This window comes from Benincasa hispida, chromosome 12 (genome assembly GCF_009727055.1).
Source record: "Benincasa hispida cultivar B227 chromosome 12, ASM972705v1, whole genome shotgun sequence".
NCBI classification, from domain to species: domain Eukaryota; kingdom Viridiplantae; phylum Streptophyta; class Magnoliopsida; order Cucurbitales; family Cucurbitaceae; genus Benincasa; species Benincasa hispida.
The window spans coordinates 35,372,931-35,394,265 of NC_052360.1; the positions used below are offsets into that span (position 1 = coordinate 35,372,931).

The 21,335-nt window shown below is 37.2% G+C and overlaps 1 protein-coding gene across 3 annotated transcripts; it reads right to left on the minus strand.

The window, feature by feature from the left end:
• Window positions 1–2,044: 2,044 nt before the first annotated feature.
• LOC120092618 (DNA-directed RNA polymerase II subunit RPB7) lies at window positions 2,045–9,026 on the minus strand. 3 transcript variants are annotated; one of them, XM_039050760.1, is made up of 7 exons: window positions 8,871–9,026; window positions 8,298–8,427; window positions 3,994–4,159; window positions 3,848–3,898; window positions 2,994–3,059; window positions 2,833–2,901; window positions 2,045–2,397 (listed from the first exon to the last, which is right to left on the minus strand). In XM_039050760.1, the coding sequence occupies exons 2-7, from the start codon at window positions 8,411–8,413 to the stop codon at window positions 2,335–2,337; spliced, it is 531 nt and encodes a 176-aa protein (XP_038906688.1). In that variant the 5' UTR covers window positions 8,414–8,427; window positions 8,871–9,026; the 3' UTR covers window positions 2,045–2,334. The 3 variants fall into 3 exon arrangements, with proteins under 3 accessions (XP_038906688.1, XP_038906689.1, XP_038906690.1); XM_039050761.1 differs by lacking the exon at window positions 8,871–9,026 and adding an exon at window positions 8,598–8,842; XM_039050762.1 differs by lacking the exon at window positions 8,871–9,026 and adding an exon at window positions 8,514–8,537.
• Window positions 9,027–21,335: the final 12,309 nt, after the last annotated feature.

Consider the following 21,335-nt stretch of genomic DNA (forward strand, 5'->3'; position numbering starts at 1 on the left):
CTACTTAAATGTAAAATTGTAAAATGCTAAAATTGCATCAAGATTATTAAAAAAATATAAATAATAATTTGATGTATGAGGGTTCATATCAACTTCTATATTTTTTTTCCTCGATACTAATAGTAGCACATTCCTCCTATTTATAGTAGTTTGCACACTTAAATCTATGGCTAGAATTTTATCAACACATTCATGATCTAGTGGTTACAAATATTTATCTAGACTATTCTTTCTCATATGTTCCGACGAATCCTACAAAATGCTCTAAGTATCTTATCCATATAATTTCTTTATAATATTTTAATAATTAATACTTCTAGAAACTAGGCTTTTGTCTTGTACTAGGCCCAAATAATTATAATCCAAAATCAAGTGTATATTTCAATAATTTGTTCTTGGAGAAGAATCCATAGAGAAGTGGAACCTTGAACAGGTAAAGAGACCATCCAGTATCAGCTCGCCATTACAACTTTGTTTCCAAGCTGTTGAAGAAGTATCAACTGAAAACGAGAGAGAAGGAGAAGGAGAAGAAGGAGAAGGATCAAGAATAACATCTACAAGATTTTCAACCACTCAAATCCATTTATGCCATGCAAGAAAATTTAAGATATAGAAAATAGTTCACAATAGACAAAGAGGACCAAGAATTATTTAATTATGATTATTACGATTAACTGCAATAATTCAGGTCCCGTTTGGCAACCGTTTTTTTTTAGTTTTTTAAAATTAAACCTTTAAGTATAAAGATTTCTTAGCCAAATTCCAAAAATAGAAACAATTTTTTAAGAATACTTTTTTTTGTTTTGAAAATTTGGTTTGATTTTTTAAACTATCGGAGAAAATGAGGTAACAAAGAAAGAAATTTGGATGTGGAAATAATGCTTATAGACTTAATTTTCAAAAACAAAAACAAAAAATAAAATAGTTATGACATTAACTTCTAAAAAAAAGTGCAATGTTTAACTAATTTTAGAAATTGAAGTCAAAATTAGTAAATTTAGTTCTATCAAATTCTTTTAATATTATTTTAATTCATAAGCATAGTAATAGGATGTTAATGTGATACATTAGTCTAAGAACATCCCTTTAGATTACCACGTCTTTTTTTCCTTAAAACAAAGAACTACGAGTGCTTAGAAGTGAAACAATTGATTGGTTCAAGACAGTTTGTAATATTCTTTAGACCAAATTAAATCAAAGCAATAGGTTGTGATTTAGTTCACAATTTACCCAAACCACATTTAATTTTAAACTTAACCCTCGTCGATGAGATTTGAGATTGAGATAGTAACATTGTTTGTTTGTAATTTGTTCAATTCAGTGATACGGTGGGAAGGTGACAAGGAAGTGTCATCGAGCTTGGAAGCAGAGGTGTTGAAGTGGCAATGGTTGTAGTGGTGCTAATGTTGAGGAGGTCAAATAGAGTGAAATTAAACAACGGCGGGATTTGACAGTTAAAACTATATACTTTATCCGAAAAATATATTTTTTATCCCTAGATTTCGAGTCTAATTTCTATTTGATAGTTTCAAAATCTACGCATTTAGTCCTAAGTTTTGAGTTTAAAATGTTACAATTTTACCTTTTGTTTAAATTTAATCACTATGTTTCAAGATTTTACATTTTTAAGATTATTAACGTCAATCTTTTAATTAATTAAAAATAATTATGAAGCAAAATTTAAATTTAATTTTAAAAGTGATGAAAAATAATGAAACTTGATTAATTATAATTCTTTTAAATTTATTAAGAAATGAGTATGGAGTAAAAAATCAAAGTTAAAAATGTAAAACTTGAAACATAAAAACCAAATTGAAACAAAAATCAAATACCAAAGATTAAATTATAACATTGTTGACTAAATAAAAACCAAACTCAATATCTAATGACTAAATATATAACATTTTGAAACTTAAAAACCAAATTGAAATTAGACCTCAAACCTAAAAACCAAAAAGGTATTTTTCTCAAAATAAAATAAACTCATATTAAAGAGGAATGTAATGCTTTCAATAAATAAAGATTATTAGTGAAAAATTATATCAAAACAATTAGGGCAATTTATAGAATTGATTAAACTATAAAGGTTAAGAACTACAAAGACTACATTCTAACTTTCACCAAACTATAGGACTCATATGAAAACGTTTCTCATTCCAAATACCAACATAACAAGTAATTGGCGTAAGGATCCGTATAACTAAAAAGATAAACAGTTGAAAAATGAGAAATTATATACAACAAAATTAGATTTTTTTTTCCCAGTGATTTTTTTCCTAATATGCAAACTGACAACTCCAATTCAAGGAAGAATTTCTTGAACAAGATGAAGAGCTAAGCTGCGGAAGGGTCATTGATCACACCCAAGAAGTCATCTTTTATGGTTCCAATACAAAACTGCAAGCAAAAGCAATAGTTAAACGAGACACAGCAGATCCCAAATTTGATAATGGCACACAAATTCTACCAAAGTCACAAAAGCAACTAACAAGGAGTTGTCATCTTTTGAATATTTTCACCGTTTAAGAGAATATATACTAAATAGATCCACTGGACACAACTTTTGAACTTTCATCTAAAAAGTTAAAAAGAATCTCATAACTAAAATTCGCTAAGTCAATATATATATTATATCTTTCTTATCATTAAAATATCAACATATCACCTACTCCGAAACTGAGATAAAAAGAAAAACGTTTTAAATTACTCAGGATGAAGTCTAAAAACTATATTTGCATAGAAAAGAAAAATTAACATTACATCATGCAGAGGACGGAAAGAACAAATAAATTTTGAAAGAAACAATACTAAATAAGGAAGAGAAGGCACTACAATTTCAGTTGCATCTACTCGAGTCCCAATTATCTTCAATCGAACTTCACTGTCCTTCTGAATCTTAACCTATGAGAGAACAAAAATAATTCAGTAAATTTAACACAACAAGAGAGCTTTATCAGTCTATGTTAGAGAATCCATGTAAAATAGAAGTATACTGATCCATCCGAAGTGGTATAGTTTGGCACATCTCCGGACTGAAACTCCATATCATCTGGTATCAACTGAAACACAAGATGTGAGATAACTTCAGTGAAAGTTCAGCACATTAATGGGGGAAAATATATGATAAATGATAGGAATAAAAGCCAAGATGCTGTCGCAAATTCCGTTTAGTGGGAGTAAATTCAAGTAGAAGGTCTTTGTCCCATTTATATTTTGTATATTGACATGGATCATTAGCCTAAGATTGGTAAGCACAACGAAGTCTCATAATGGAAAGCTAGCAAATAAATTCATTACAAATAAGATGATGTTCGTAGCCCAGGACATATATGATTTGCACTGATTTGAAAGGCTTGGAAATGAAAATTTTGTTATAGGGTTGTTGAGCATAAAATACATGTGTTTGTATTGCTGAGAATAAGATTGTATCTCATGGCATAACATCCCTGAGAAAATATCAAAGCAACAAACTAGAAAGTTGAGAAGAAGTGTTTGATTGCTTAAATACTTCACTGCACAACGAACACTACAAAAGTTAGTGATAGCATTCATATCAAATTTCCAATCTCTTTCAATATTTTTAAAATCCATTTTTCTCATTTCTCACTAAATACACCGCACAATTTAGTGGGCAACGTGACAAGTTTTTTATTGCCATAAGGAACCCCTCTGAGCATCACTACCATGCGGTGCCACCCCCACACATTTATTTGGTAAAGAGCAGTTTCATAGATTTCATAAAACTGTTAAGAAATATCTAAGCCCCAAGATACTTGGTGGCTTGTAACAACAGAGAGCCAAAGAGGAAAAAGATAATAATTGAAATAGGCTACAAATGTGTACTTACATGGTTTGAAACAAAAATCTGAACAGGTCCAGCTTCAGCAAAGAAACCCATCTACGATAGTTGCAGTTGAAGTCATTAATGTATTTATTATTTAAAATAAATTCATTAATTACTTTCTAGATAACAAAAAGGTGTCGTATACATACCTTGTTTACCATAGTAACAACTGCTTCTAAAATTTCTCCCTTGAATGGTCTAAACACAACACATTGGTATTTAACGGGAAAAGTGACAAAACCTGTCCCATCACGAATCAATCCTTTCCCAATATTCTCAATTCCTGTAATGGCCACTACGAATCCATGCCGGCCGCTGTGTCAACGTATAAAAGTTTTTCAATAACGAAATCCCTCTAACCGTTCACTACTTGAGAAATGCATTGAACTTTTAAAAGAAATATCATCCATCAAACTGTTTTTATTTGCTTTCATCGGTTCATGAACTGACATGCTTTTTTAAAATTTTGTTTATTTTGATAAAGATGAACGGACATGTACATGCATCGGAATAGAATTTTATTATACCATGCAACACAGGAAAAATGCTTGGAAACAAAATTTAAACCACCATCAGACATAAGTTATTCTCCCACTATCCCATTAAGGCAATTTGAGCCAATGTGCATGGTGTTAGAGGAGAATGTCTTCCCCTGGTTTGAACAGTAAAGATCTCACGTTCATAAAACAGAAAGGTCAATGACCCAAGAAAAAATCACCCTAATTCTAATATCAATGGAGTGTGACCCAATACCATCCTAGCCCTTTTTTTGTAATTCTCACTTCTTTGAACATTTCTAATCAAGATTTAAAAACTAAAAACATGTCTAGTATAGACAAATAAAAATTTTTCTTAATATTTGACCACCAACATCAATGGCCCAATTAGTAATCTGAACTTTTGTTCATCACCTCATTGTAACTTGGAAGTTTTAATTGCTTCAATGAGAGTTGGATGTTTATTGAAACAACTAATGTAAAAATCTGAGATGTCTATTAAAAAAAACTATCTTTTCAGTTTTCACATGTTTCTCAGATGTCCAACCCCTCTATATCAAACATATTAACAATATGTTCACATTATTACATCATCCATTAAAAACACTGAAGAAAAGTTAAATAGAACGAAAGAAATCATATAATTGCCGCCTTACAGGTGAAATAAAGCTAATGGGATGCCACCTAGCGACTTCATAATCCAAGATCAAATCTAGCACTTCATCTTTTTTTCAATTTTTTTTTAATAAGAACAGCTTTCATTGAGGAAAAATGGGCAAAAAAAAAAACGGACGAACAAAAACTCAACCCACAAAAAGGGGACTCTGTCTACAAGAAGGGTCTCCAACTATATAATATCATGTCTATAGAATAATTACAAAAATACATTCGAAATCGAAGCCCAATGTGAAACATGAAAACAAACAAGAGACCAACTTTCTCCAACATCCCTCTCAACCCCCCTAAACACCCTACCATTCCTCTCACCCTACAACACCTAAATAATAGCACAAACACTAGCTAGCCAGAGAAAACGACCTCTCTCTCTCCAAAAAGCGGATTGAGGAGGAACTCCTCAATCATATCTCTAACATCTCTGTGACAAGCACACATCAAACCAAACGTCTGGAAAAAATAGTCCTAGACAAAGCTCGCAATCTCATAGCGCCAAAGAATATGATTCTAGTCTAGTAGTCTTCCTACGCCTTCCGACAAAGAATACAGCAAAAAGGCCCAATCATCAATGGCATCTTCCTAACAAGCCTATCCGACATACTAATCCGGCCGTGAAGAACCTGCCAAGTAAAGAGTCTAACCTTTCTAGGGATCTTAATCCTCCATAGCAATGAAAAGACCGACTCACCCAAAGGAGAAGGATTAACCAAACATTGGATGGAAAACTTGCACGAGAACCTATCCAAAGGATTAAGGCTCTAAATTCTCACATCTCTCCTCCCAAGACGGAAGGGATGACTCTCAAGAATAGAGAGGAGAGCAACCACATCCGTCGTTTCCCTATCAGAAAGAGCACGAAAAAACCCCAAGGGAAACGAGCAAGAGCTCCATGCATGTCCACACAGGAAAATCGGCCATAAAATGGTATTTAAAAGAAGATAGATGATACAACCGAGGGAATAACCCATAAAGAGATCTCTCCCCCACCTAGTTATCTTCCCAAACGTACGTCTCTCTCCCATCCCCCACCATACACCGAACCCAAGAAGCAAAAGTAGGGAGCTCTCTTGAAATATCTTTTCAAAGATTTCGGTAGGTACCTTTAATCCCTTTTTCCATCCATTTGAAAGGATGACTATCATGTTTACTAACAATAATCCTTCGCCAAAGAGAATTGGGCTTAGAGGAGAAGCTCCGTAGCCATTTGGCTAAAAAGGCTTTGTTATGATTCCTTAGATTCCCTATTTCTAAACCTCCAAAAGAAGCTGGTTTTTTTCAATAACCTCCCATCTAATAAGGTGCAAGCCTTTTCCTTCATCAATCCCATCCCAAAGGAAGTCACATATCAGCCTCTCCAAACGCTTAAACACCTCAGCCAGAGCTCTAAAGAAAGAAAAGAAATAAACCAGAATGCCACTCAAGACAAACTTAATCAGAGTAAGACGTCCCGGTTTAGAAAAGATACCCTTTTACCAAGAGACCAACCTACTACGAACTTTGTCCATCACGAGATCCCACAAGGAAACACACTTTGAATTAACCCTGAAAGGGAGACCCAAGTAAGAAGAAGGAAGGCTCCCAACCTCACAACCAATCCACTCAGCCCACCTTCTTATCTTATCCCCTTCACTATTGATATCCAAGACACAACACTTACCCCTATTAATCTTCAAACCAAACATCTCCCAAAGAAGGCCAAAACGTGATTCAGCATCAAGAACAAATTAACATTTTTAGAGCAAAAGAAGAGAGTGCCATCTACAAATTGAAGATGGGAAAGGGCCACCCTTTCCTTCCCCACCTCAAATGGCTCAATGATATTTCCTTCGACACACTTACTCACCATTCTACTGGATTTCCACAACATGGAGAAAAAGAAAAGGGAAAAGAGGGTCTCCCTGCCTCAGACCTCTCAACGCCATCACTTTTCCCCAGGGCTCCCATTGATGAGAAAGGAATAGCTCACATTCCTTAGACAACCCCACATCCACATACGCCACTTATAACCAAAACCTTAACTATCCAACACCTTATCCAGGAAATTCCAATCCACATGGTCATATGCTTTTTCAAAACCGATCTTAAACAACCTCTTCCTTCTTACTAGCTCTATAGTCCTCAATCGCCTCATTAGCAATCAAGGCTTGATCCAAAATTTGTCTACCCGCCACAAAAGCCCCTTGTGCTTCTGAGATCGTCAACGAAAGAACCCTCTTTAGCCGATTCGCCAAAACTTTTGCAAGAATTTTGTACACGCTCGTTATAAAACTAATTAGCCTAAAGTCCTTAACCCAAGGGCCAAGTCACTGACTCCTTCAAGATCAGGATCAAACAAACATACGTTCCAGACAAAGAGTTATTTAAGATCCCCCTTTCCCAAAACTCCTGGAACACTTTGACAAACCCTCCTTCACCAGAGACCAATTCTCTTGATAAAAGGTCATAGCAAACCCATCCGGCCTTGGAGATTTTGAGCTATCACTTCCAGAAACAGCCATTTTAATCTCCTCGATAGTAAAAGGCTCAAACAACCTGTCCTTATCCTCATTAGAAATTGGGTTCCAGTTAATCCCTTACACAAAAGGCTTAGCCGAAACCTCCAAACCATACAACTTAGAGAAAAAACCAATCACTTCCTCCTCAACCTCATCTTCTCCTTTAAAATCTCCCCTGAAACAGTAACCAAGGGTCCAATTCTATTCCTATTCTTCTGGCCACTCATCACTCTATGAAAAAGCGACGTGTTGCAATCCCCATCCTTGGCCCACGCCTACTTCACTTTCTACCTCCAGTTAGAAGCTTCCTTCCTAACCACCTCCGTAAAAAGGATCTTAGGGACTCCCTTTCCCCTTTCAAAGAGTCGTCCAAGAGCCCTTCCAACTCCAGATCATCAAACCCCTTAATCTTAACCAAAAGCTCCTCTTTCTGAACTTTAACGTCACCAAAAACCTCTCTATTCCACGTTCTAAGTTTCCTTTGCAAAGCTCTCAGCTTGCCCATAAATTTGAATCCCTCCCATCTTTCCACCACTGGCTCCCTCCACCAACTTGGAATCAGGGATTTAAATGAAGGGTGTTGAAGCCACATGTTCTCAAAACGAAAAGGACAAGGCCCCCATTTCTAACAACCAGATAACTGCAGATACTCCCCAAACATCTGAACCCAGTCCAAGACAGCACTTCATCTTATCACATGCATTTTCCTCTAGAGTTAACAAAAAGAAAATAACAGCAACAGTAGTTTTCTAGCATACAAAAAGGTAGGGAAAACAGTTAACAAACCTGCAAGTGCCCTCAACATCTTTCATAAGTTTTGAGACGAGGTTGTCACGGAGGTTACGGCCAAAGTGTCGTGGATGTAGCTGCATATTCCTCTCCAAAACTATGTGGAAGAACATGTTGCTCCCTCTACCTGAACGAAAACCCACTTGAACTCAACGAATGCAACTTGAATGGCATAAGAAAAGTTCAACACAAAAATTAGAGTAAAATACATGCCGAAGAAGTGTAAGGAAAAGAGAAAGAAGAAAGCGGCGGAGTGAATCAAGAATCTGAGAATGATAGGTTAAAGAAACAACTAGCCTAGCGAATTGCAGAATAGGGTTTTCTCGACTCAATTTCGGATCGTGCAAAAGAAGAGGGGAAAATACCAAACCGATGTTATGGGTCTGTAATAATGGACCAGAATCAATGTACAGTTTTAGAACAGAAGGGATTTTCAACCAATAAATTCAGAACAGCATTTGATCTTAACATCAAACCCAACTATATGCAAGCAACATCCTGTTTCTTTCGTTAGACAAATTCTAACGTGAGTTGAAGTGAAAAGCGACTTAGATGGAGATCGAGAGAAACCGGTAGGAGCGACGGCGACGCTGAATGGAGAGAGACGGCGACGCTGAATGGAGAGAGACGGCGGGGCGGCAACAGCGTCAAGCAGGGAGAGGGAGAAAGCGAGAAGGTGAGAGTGAGATTGAAATCGAAGGGATAGTCTAAGTTATTTCCTCCAAAATTGCTGTTTCTAATTTCAAGGGGGTGTTTGGAACACTAAGATGATATAGGAATTCGATATTTGGATGTGCAGAGTTGTTATATCTGAATTAATATGTCTGTATTTGGGTGTGCATAGTTGTTATGTCTGAACTAATATGTTTGTATTTGGATGTGCAGAGTTGTTATGTTTGAGTTGATATATATGTGTTTTGGTGTGTAGAGTAGGGTTGGCAACGGGGTCGGGGTGAGGGCATCCCTAGGCCTCATGAGGGAAATTCTCCCCCATCCCCGTTATTTAAAGGCGGAGACGAGGGTGGGGATTCTCCGTCGAGGAAACGAGGTCCCCGCAGGGATCCATTCCCCGTTTCCCGCGGGGAATCCCCTACTAATTCCCTGTGGGCATTCCCCATTTTTAATTAAAATTTTATTTAAATTTTGATTAAAATTTGGGCTTAGATTTAGAATTTAGATATTTAATATTGGGCTCCACAACACTATAAGTCTATATATTATAAACATACATATAAATAAGTTATTTTATATATTTATAAAATATTTAAAATATAAATATATCAAATCGGGATCGGGGATTAATCAGGGTCGGGGTCGAGGCGGGAATACCGTCCCCATCCCTGGACGAGGCCCCGAAAAATTTTCCCGGTTTGACCAAGGATGGGGTCAAACCGGGGATTCCCCACCCCGATCGAGACGGGGCCCGTGGGAAATTTTGCCAATCCTAGTGCAGAGTTGTTATATCTGAGTTCATATGTCTGTGCTTGGATGTGCAGAGTTGTTATGTCAATACTATCTGGTTCAGTTTTTGTACTCTATAATAATTTACCTGTATAAACACTTTTTTTTCTTTTTTAATCTTATAATCCAATTATTGTATCCATCCTATTTGGAATAAGACATTGATTGCATTTTTTTTATTCTTTTCAATCTTAAGATATGGTATACAGTTCAATTTTATATTATTCATTCTAAACTTCTCATCAAAAAAAACCAAATGGTTTTACAAAATGATATTAATTTAGACCGGATATGAAATAAATTAAATTCATTCCACTGATAAAATAAAAAAATTAGACCGGATATGAAATTCATTAAATTTATTCCCCTCAAAAGATATTACATAATTTGATGGTCCTATACATGACCATTTTACAACTTGGTTAGAAATATTTTCATCCATATCAAAGGGCCACATAACATGGGTCATTCGTACATGTCACAAAAAATCAACAAATATTAAAAACCTATGGAATAAGAGACTAGGGGAAGTTACAAAAACTAATAACAAACCAACTTGCAAACTCCGACAAAAAAATTAGTTAGTCTTGCTCAACAAACGCACACAATACCTTTTCCTTAATGGTGGTGGAATGGCTAGAAAACCGTCTGCTCGCTAAATATCATTCACCAACAAATCTATGAGGGTCAACTGATCGTCCTCCTCTAAACCCTCTATTGGGGTTGATGCCCTAAAATCTCATGTCCTGTAGTTTATAAACAGTTTGTACAAACGATTGTGACGTATAATATATGATATTTACTTCATTTCATGGTTTTGCTCATCTGGTTGTCTTATTTGCTTTACCACAAACCAATAAACTAAAATCCCTTATTGTCTTTATGTAACTTAAGCATGTATGTGGTGACATACAAGTAGATCATGTCTTAAGTGATAACCAAAATGGTCTGTAGTATATGGATATAGGACGGAAACCTTATCCTGGTAACGCTACGGATGCGGCCCGCTTTGTGGAATAGTTACAAGTGTTGTGACTTGTCACAGATGGTCTGATCCTGATCATTCGTGTAGAGGACATACGAGTGGGGGTGTCCTATACAAAAAGTTTGTATAAGACTTAACCACGAAGAGTTAACGTCTCGTTATATAACACCGTTCATGATAGAGACCTCACTTCACTAGGATGACCATAGGTAACATGACCTCAATCCTGAGTGAGTTGAGAACTCCTGCCATTAAGGGCGTTTCTTTGATTTGCATGGGTGCGAGTGCCCAGGTTGCTGACTCAAACCTACCACTTTAGGGATTCGTCTGAGTTGGGAGTTGGAAATTCAGCTACACAAGATGGAATTCACTCCTTCCTGAAAGCAGGGGTAAGTAGATAAATAGCTCCCTTAAGGGTTGATTCCAAGATTTAAACGATGTGGCGCCACACACCTTTTCATGCCCCAAGAGGTGTTCACACATAGTTGGACTATATTGTATTGTTCATTAGAGGGATTAGTGGTACTTAAGGAGTGAGATGTAACTATAGGGGCAAAACGATAAATTGGCCCAACTGTACTTACGAGCATCTGTGAAGGGTTATCGTATTCATGATTGGTTATATCCGATGGACACAAAAATATATTTGTGGTAAGAAGAGTTCAACTGTCAGTCTTTAGTGGAATGTCTGGCAATTAACGGATGGTGGATCTCGTGGCTAAAAAGTTTAGTCAGCTATTCACGTACCATTGAAGCTTTGAGCCATAGGTCCATTAGGTCTCTTTAGTAGCTTGGATGTAAGTTGAGAATCAGTTTTTGGGTCAGTTTGAAATGTTCAAATTGATAGGAGGGAGTTTGATTATATATGATATGACTGAACTGGTTAATTATATACGATATGATTGACTAAATGTATGAGATACATTATTTTGGAGGAAATTGGATATAAATATGATTTATATCAAGTTGATTTATATCAAGTAGAGGAAAAACACTATAGTTGATATATGATATCAAACTATAGGTTATGAATATAATATGATTATATTTTTTTATTTTTATTAATTGGACGGTTATGAGATAATTGCCCACCGTTTTCTCCAAATTCATGTGTTAGTGGGATGCTCAATTCAGTTTTAGTAACTGAAGAATAAAATGAAAATTGTTTTCATTTTGTTTGAATGAGAGACGCATAATCGCTCACGGTATGTAAGCCTTCTATCACTTAGTGTTGAGAGCCTATACAATAGCGCCCGCTTACTAAACGATCGCACACCCGCGCTTTCCTAAACGATCGCACACCCGCACTTTCCTAAACAATCACACGCGATTTCCTAAACGATTGTTTACCTTTGCATAGACGATCGCTTAATGCCTGAGCGTAACTAAACGATCGCTTAACCAAGAAGATGAATCCCACAATCCATTTTAAGGCCGAAAAATAGTAGGGAAGAGTCTAGCGGTGGTCAATGACGAGTTTAAGATCAGAATTAACCAAAAAGTTGCTGAAATTTTGAATTCTACGAAGGTTGTTTTCTCAAACCCTAACTTACATTATGAACATGCATGCTTGATCCTCAAAATTAATATAGTTAGAGTGCTTAAGATCCAAATTACTTTTGCATATTTGTTGTTAACTCTTTCAAAATCAGGTTCTTTTTAGCATTAGAAACTATATAAACATTGTCCAACAATAAAAAATATTTCCTAAAAAGTAATCTAATGCTCCTAACATAAACGGATGAAACGAATTCACCATTCCCGACCTTCATGGTCATCTCGCCCTCGTCCAGCTACCTCTAGGAACTAATTCCTATAAAGAAGAACAAATGTGATTAATGGCTCCTGAATCAATTATTCAGGCAGAATCATCATTTTCCCCTAAACAGGTTTCTAAGACAAATAAATCAGATTTACCTTCTTTGGCTTTCTTCTTCTCATCAAAGTACTTGGGGTAGTTCTTCTTTCAATGCCCGTCCTGGTTGTAATGAAAAAAAAGTTTTGTCTGCAACCCTAGCCTTTTTCCCTTTCTTCTAGGAGGCAATAGGGGCAACTTTATTCTCCTTACACTACTCTTCTTCTTGAAGTTCTTAGAGCTAGAAGAAGAAACTTCATTCTTACTCCCAGAGGTTTGATCCTTTTGGATGTTTCTTCAGGCAACTTTTGCCTCTTCTACCTATCCTTTATTTTTCATTAAGGACTGATAAGTTTTCAGTTCATTGAGAAGAGTTGTAAGGTTATAGTTTATCTTGTTCATGATAGCATTACTACAAAAATGCAGGAAACTCTTTGGAAGAGAATCCAAAATAAAGCTAACCTGACGGGACTCATCTATGATAGCCCATTCATCTCAGCAACATTAAATTGAACCATCATATTGAGAACATGTTCCCAAACTAGGATTCTTCCTTTCATACACGCATTGAAGATGATTTTGAGAGCTTCATGCTTGAGTTGAGTGGATTTTTGTCTGAGTATCTCTCGCAGTGAACTCATGATCTCATAAGAAACCATGCTCTCGTGTTTCTTGGCCAAGACTTCAAACAAACTTTCCAAGATGTAGACATTGACCTTATCATTGGCCTTAATCCATTTGTCATAAGCATTACAAATGTTTCATGGTGTATCAGGTTCAGGCATGTTGAGGACATTCCTTAACAAAGACAAAATGTAAATTGTCAATCACCAGCATAGTATTGATTATGTTTTCTTAGCATAGAGTGTCGTCATGACAACATTAGACATATTTAATTGTTGAAATAAACAAATTTTAAATTAATTACAAAAATGCATCACTTTTTGAAAAAACCAAATCAAATTTAGCAAAGAAAATAATGAAAATCCACATTCATTAATATTTGCATCGATACTTTAGTGATTCAGAACTAAAAGCTATCGAATGGTAGTCGGTTATTCCTTCACTGAATTGAAACATTCTCAATCAAACAATACACCGAAATAACTCTTATTCCTATAGTGTTTAGTTATCATTATTTTGGTCAATAAAGAATTAACTTACTTAATGATTCTTGTAAGTGTAATCCTTTATTTTAGATCCCAGAGCTCTACCCTAATAAGTTTGCCGAAGGGAAGGACAATATTAGTGCAAAAACTAACGCGATCCTATCCATTTCTGGAGTTTGCTATGATATTGATTCCATACAAACACCTTCCAAGGGGAGGGTGTGCCCAGGGCACCATGAGACCGAGTATGAAATCTCACGATGAAAACTAATAAAGAGACAGTAGGGTATGTTGACACATATCCTTCTCCCACTTACTATAAATACTTTCTTCATTCACCTTGATATTGACCCATACAAACACCTTCCGAATGATATGTCCAAGGCTTCACGAGGCTGAGTATGGATCTCACGGTTGTGAATTTTATGGAGAATGTGAAAGTAAATATATATCAAATATACTTTTGCTCCACTAAGTATTTTACAAATTAGAGTTCATTATTAGTTAAACTTAGGTTAAGTTGTTTATCTAAAGATGATAATTTGGCTCAATTTAACATTTATAATTTGGCCCAATTTAAAAAATAATTAATATTCATTAAACACTTTAATAAACATTATTTATTTATTGCATGCTTATAAAATGTTGACTAATTGACTTTCCAGGTCGGTCCCCAAGTAGGGATGTTTTGTTTTCTTTAACTTAAATACCCTATTTCTAGATAAAACCTTCCTAGTCAAAATTCTTTTAGTCAATATTTTATAAATTGAATCTTTTATTTTCTCAAGTTAATCCCATTAAAAGGAATAAAATATTAACTCATTTATAATCTCATTAGAAATACTTTTAACATAAAGTTTTAATTATATAATAAAACCTTTTTTCAAAAAAATAATTAATTATAACCCTATATTTGCATGCAACTCTTTATTAGGGGTATTTGACCACTAAGGAGAGTTGGGTTGAATTGGTATTTTTTACCAACTCATTGTTTGACAACCAACTTTAAATGTTGGTGGCATTGAGTTGGTTATTTTACCAACTCTCCCAAATTCTCTCTCCCTCCAATGTTTTTAATGGTTCCACCCATCGGTCTCCGTTGGCGATTATCGCTACCACACTCCAGCGACAAACTCCGATGACCATCTTTGGGTGGCCAACTCTAACAACCAAATCCGAGCTCTGGGAACCGCCTCTGACGACACTTCGTCAACCAATTCCAACAACCACCTTGGTAAAGAAAAACTTGGACTTCCACATTCGCACGACCAACTTCGACAAAGAACTCCAGGCTCCACCAATCACCTTCGACAAAAACTCTAGCGACTAACTCCAACGACTATCTACGCATGAGAAAATTCGACGACATACTCTGCTTACCACCTTCGTGTGCCCAACTTCGACGACCACTGATAAAAATAAAACGGTAGGTTTAATTACCCACCATTTTATCACTCTTACTTTTACCTGTTTTCTCACGCGTTTTCATTACTCTCCCAACTCCCTCAATTACTTTGTCGTTTCTCTTTCTCTCATGTTCTCTTTGAAGGATCTCTTACTGAAGATTTCCATGAGCGCGTTCGGATTGCTCCAATTTCACAGTAACTGAAATACATCAAATACATTCAAACGCACAGTTATGCAAACAAACAGTCAATAGCTACATGCTTTGAACAAAAAAAATAACAAGGGAGAGAATTCATATACCAGTTGAAGACGGTCTTCAAACTTTGGAACTCAACGCAACGGATGACCTCTACCCGATCAACCAACGTCCTACAGATGCGTCGACTACAACAGCATGAACAACCGCAAAAATACGAACGCAGTGGGGACGACACCACCAAAAAAGAGCCCCAGGTATTCTCGGAGTGAGAACCCAAAGCGTGGTCTTCGGTGAATTTGGTAGAGGTAGGAGGAAGAACAGATCGTGTAGGCGATAAGCAAATGGGAGGGAATAAAAAGCTATCATATAGCAAGATGCTTATCGTTTAGGAGAAACTACATGATCGTGTAGATTTTACTGAACGATCGTTTAGAAAATAGAAGGTGATCGTTTAGCAAACACGACACACTATACGATCGTTTAGGTAAGCTAACCGATCATTTAGGACTTAGTGTGCGATCATTTAAGTGCTAGCTAGATGATCGTTTAGGTGTTGAGCGACTATCATATAGGCTCTCGATTTTAAACGAACAATTACGTTTCTACACTAACGCGCTCCTTCGATCTTTTTCCGGACGACCGATTCAAAATGAAACAAATTTCATTTTAATTCATCGATTACAATAATCGACACAGTTCCCACTAACGCACGTCCGAACGTGATTTTGGGTTAATTATCATATAATTAACTAATTAAAATATTAATAAATATAATCATATTATATTTTTAACCTATAGTTTGATATCACATATCTACTATAGTAATTTCTCCTCTACTTGATATAAATCATATTTATATCTAATTTCCTTCAAAATAATGTATCTCATACATTTAGCCAATTATATCATATATAATTAACTATTCCAATTATATCATATATAATCAAACTTCCTCTTGTCAATTTGAACATTTCAAATTAACCCAAATACTGATTCTCAACTTTATCCAAGTTACCAAGGGGACCTAATGGACCTATGGCTCGAAGCTCCAACGGTTCGTGAATATCTGATTAAACTCTTTAGCCACAAGATCCACCATCCGTTAACTGTCAGGCATTCTACTAAAAACCAATAGCTGAACTCTTCTTACTACAAATATATTTCTGTGTCCATCGGATATAACCAATCATGAGTACGATGACTCTTCACAGATGCTCGTAAGTACAGCTGGACAAAATTACTGTTTTGCCCCTGTAGTTACATCTCACTCCTTAAATACCACTGATTTCTCTAATGAACAATACAACATAGTCCAACTATGTGTGAACACCTCTCGGGCCAAAAGAAGGTGTGTGGCGCCACATCGTTCAAGCCCTGGAATCAACCCTTAAGGGAGCTATCTATTTACTTACCTCTGCCTTGAAGAAGAAGTGAATTTCATCTTGTGTAGCTAAGTTCCCAGCTCCCAAATCAGACGAATCTCCAAAATGGTATGTTTGAATCGGCGACTTGGCCACTCGCACCCATATAGATCAAAGGACCGCCCTCAATGGCAGGAGTTCCCAACTCACTCAGGATTGAGGTTATGTTACCTATGGTCATCCTAGTGAAGTGAAGTCGCTATCATGGACGATATTATATAACAAGACGTTAACACTTCGTGGTCAGGTCTTATACAAACTCTTTGTATAGGATGCCCCCGCTCGCATATCCCCAACATGAATGATCAGGATCAGACCATCTGTGACAAGTCATAACACTTGTGACCATTCCACAAAGCGGACCACATTCGTAGCATTACCAAGATAAGGTTTCCCTCCTATATCCATATACTACAGACTATTTTGGTTATCACTCAAGACATGAACCACTTGTATGTCACCATATACATGCTTGAGTTACATACAGATAACCAGAGATTTTAAGTTTATTGGTTTGTAGTAAAGCAAATAAAACATGCAACTGAGCAAAATACAAGATGTAAATTAAAATATCATATATTATACAACACAAGCGTTCGTACAAACTATTTACAAACTACAAGACATGAGACTATAGGGCATCAACCCCAATAATCTCCCACTTATCCTAAAGCGAAGTGAGGTGTACGATAAACTAGTACAAAACAATAAACTAGGGCAGAAAAGCCCATTACAAGAAAATCTCCCACTTGCCCTAGTCCAGCCGCGGGCAATCCTGTAGACCTATGCTCCGTAGGTGACCCTCAAACACTATAGCCATGAGAGCCTTCGTAAACGGGTCAGCAACATTAAAATGGCCTGGGTTAGATTGATACCTACTGACTATGCCCACAACATAGCAGATGTCTAGACGAGTATAGAGCAACGCGTACATCAAATGCCAGCGGTAGACGCATATGAGATCCGTCTCATCTCCTTAACCTCTTGAGGCGTCTTAAGACACATGTCCTTAGACAAAGTGACTCCATGCCTAAACGATAGTAGACCCCTCTTGGAGTCTTGCATCGAGTACTTGAGCAACATCTTGTCAATGTACGATGTATGAGACAGTACTAGCACTTTGTTCTTACGATCCCAAAAGATTTGTATACCAAGAACAAACTAAGCCTCTCCCACATCTTTCATTTGGAATTGGGTCGTTAGTCAATTCTTAACTGCAGTCAGTAGACCTACATCATTCTCAATGAGTAGGATATTGTCTACGTACAATACTAAGAAGACTACTGAAGCGTTGATTATCTTCTTGTAGACACAAGGTTCATCAATGTTTTGGTCAAAGCCATTCGACTTAATCGCAATATCAAACCGTATGTTTCAAGATCGAGACGTCTGTTTCAGTCCATAAATGGACTGATTCAGTTTGCAAACCTTTTGCACTTGACTTTGGGCTATGAATCCCTTGGGTTGCACCATGTAAATGGTCTCCTTAAGATTGCCATTCAGAAAGGCCATCTTGACGTCCATTTTCCGGATCTCATAATTATAATAAGTTGCAATGGACAAGAGGATGCAGATTGACTTTAATATGGAAACAGGCGAGAAAGTCTCCTCATAGTCGACTCCCTCTACCTGGGCATAACCCTTTGCCACAAGTCAAGCCTTGAAGGTTTGCACCTTCCCATCAGTACCTCGTTTGCGCTTGTAGATCCATTTACAACCTATAGGTTTTACCCCGTCAAGCTGATCTACAAGATCTCATACTGAGTTGAAGTACATCGACTCCATCTCAAGATCTATGGCCTTGACCCTTTCATCCTGGTCTACATCCTCAATTGCCTTCTGATAAGACAACGGATCTTCAATGTCGCCATCTGCTACCATAGCAAGGATTTTCGTGAAACCCAGATAGTGAACGGGTGGGTTCGCAACCCTGTCACTACGTCAAAGTTCCCTCAAATCTTGAGGTGGAATCAACCTACTGGATGAACTCCCATCAACAACTCTTGCTAATGTAGTAGGCTCTTCAACAACTCTTGTTGAAGTTTCAGTAGTTTCATTGGAAAGCTCACGCAACACGACTTTGCTTCGTGGATTGTGCTCCCTTATATGATCCTCCTCCAGGAAAGTAGCGTTTGTTGAAACAAACACCCTATTTTCCATTGGATCATAAAAATAACCCCCTCGTGTACCTTTGGGGTAACCTACAAAGAGACATAACCTCGACCTTGGTTCTAACTTCTTGGGATTAGCCTCAAGCACATGTGCAGGGCAACCCCAAATGCGGAAGTGACGTAAACTAGCTTTACGCCCATTCCACAACTCCAAAGGTGTTCTTGCAACACACTTGGAGGGAACACAGTTGAGTATGTATACCGCAGTCTCCACTGCGAAACCCCAAAACGAGTCCGGTAAGGAAACGTAACTCATCATCGAGCGAACCATGTCTAACAAGGTCCTATTTCTCCTTTCCGCTACACGATTCTACTGAGGTGTACCTGGCGCTGAGAGTTGGGAAATGATTCCATGTTCTATCAGATAATCCTGGAATGCCAAGTCCAAAAACTCTCCACCTCGATCCGATCGAAGTGTTTTAATCCGTCTATCCAATACATTTTTAACTTCAGCCTTGAACCCTTTGAACTTTTCAAAGGATTCAGACTTCCGTTGCATAAGATAAACATACCCGTACCTTGAGTAATCATCCGTGAAACTAATATAATACTCATAGCCACCTCGGGCTCGCACATTCATAGGACCACAAAGGTCAGAATGTACTAACTCAAAAGGCTCCTTAGCACTATAACCTTTTCCTGTAAAAGGTCATTTAGTCATCTTACCCTCAAGGCAAGATTCGCACACTGGTAAGGAATTTTCTTTTAACTCACTTAGAAGTCCATTCCACCAATCTCTCAATCCTATTAAGATTGATGTGCCCTAAATGAAGATACTGAAGTTGGGCATTTTCTTTTGGAGAAATTCGTTGATGTTTTGATTGAGTTACAACAGTTCTAAACAATTCAGTATTATGGAGGGAATTAATGGCTAACGGCTTTAGCACATATAAATTCGATTCCAGATTTGCTGTGCAAATAAAAACACCATCTTTATGAATAAATGCTTTATCCACATCAAAAGAGATAGTATATTTACATTGCAATAAACACTTTACAGAAATGAGGTTCCTTTTTAGTTCAGAAACAATATATACATCATTTAAAATAAGAAATCTATTCTGTAAAACTAACTAGAGTCCTCCCACTGCCGCAGTTGAGACGACATGCCTGGTGCCTACTCGCATCGTCATCTCACCAGCCTCCAGTTGTCACCAAGATTTAATCCCCTGAAAAGAAGAACAAATATGGTTAGTGGCGCCCGAATCAATTATCCAAGCAGAATCATCATTCTCCACTAAACAAATTTCAAGAACAAGTAAATCACATTTACCTTTATCGACCTTAGCCTTAGCCTTGGCTGCTTTCTTCTCTTTTAGATACCGAGGACAGTTCCTCTTTCAGTGTTCATCTTGGTTGCAGTGGAAACATTGTCCCTTAGCAACCCGTGGACGCCTCCTTGGGACGATACGGTGGGTTAGCAGGTGCCTTCCCTTTTCCCTTATCACTCTTCTTCTTCTTCCCCTTTTCAGAGTTAGAAGTAGAAGGTGCAGCCTTCGTTCCTGAGGTCGAACCTCTATGAAGCATCCTAGAGGATGAAGCAACATTTTCCTCATCTTTGTTCTTCTCCTTACTTTTCAATAAAGATTGGTAGGTCTGCAACTCGTTGAGGAGAATTGTAAGGTTATATTTCACTTTGTTAAGAATCACATTGCTAACAAAGTGTAGGAAGCTCTCCAACAAAGAATGCAAGATTATGCTAATTTGGCTGCCTTCATTGATGGTAGACCTATTCAACTCCGCCACATTAAAATGGACCATCATATTAAGCACATGTTCACGAAAAGAGGTGTCTTCTTCCATTTTCGAGTTGAAAATGTATTAAAGAGCCTCATGCATAAGCTGTTCAGACGGTTGTCCAAACATCCCCCACAGGGACTCATGATCTCACGCGCTGAGACCATAAGCTCATGTTTCTTGGCCAAGACTTCAGAAAGACTTGCCAAGATGTAGGCTCGGGCCTTTTCATTCGCCCTTTTCCATCGTTCGTATGCCTCCCAAACATTTTGAGCGGCATTAGGAGCTTGAATAGGAGGACAAGCCTCCGTGAGAGCGAACATGAGATCCTCGATGATTAGGATCATCGTGATCATTTGTTTTTATGTTGCGAAATTATCGCCAGTAAGTTTTTCGGTGCTTTGTAATGCCAATGTGGCTGTTGCCATTTTGAAAACGTTGCTAAAAATACGAACAAAATTTTATTAGATTTTGCTAAACCACTTTTAAACCAATCAGTTTGCAAAACAGTTCCAAGTACCCTAAGTTATAAACTTTTATTTTGCAATGATGCCCCAGTGAGGCAGGACAAACGTCACCAGTGGGGTGATTAGTTGCCCCTTTGCTGGGATGAGACATTCTCAACCATTAGGTAGAACCAACTCTTGGAACTGAACCTAACAGGCACCATTTTTCGGTCCAGAATCGTTA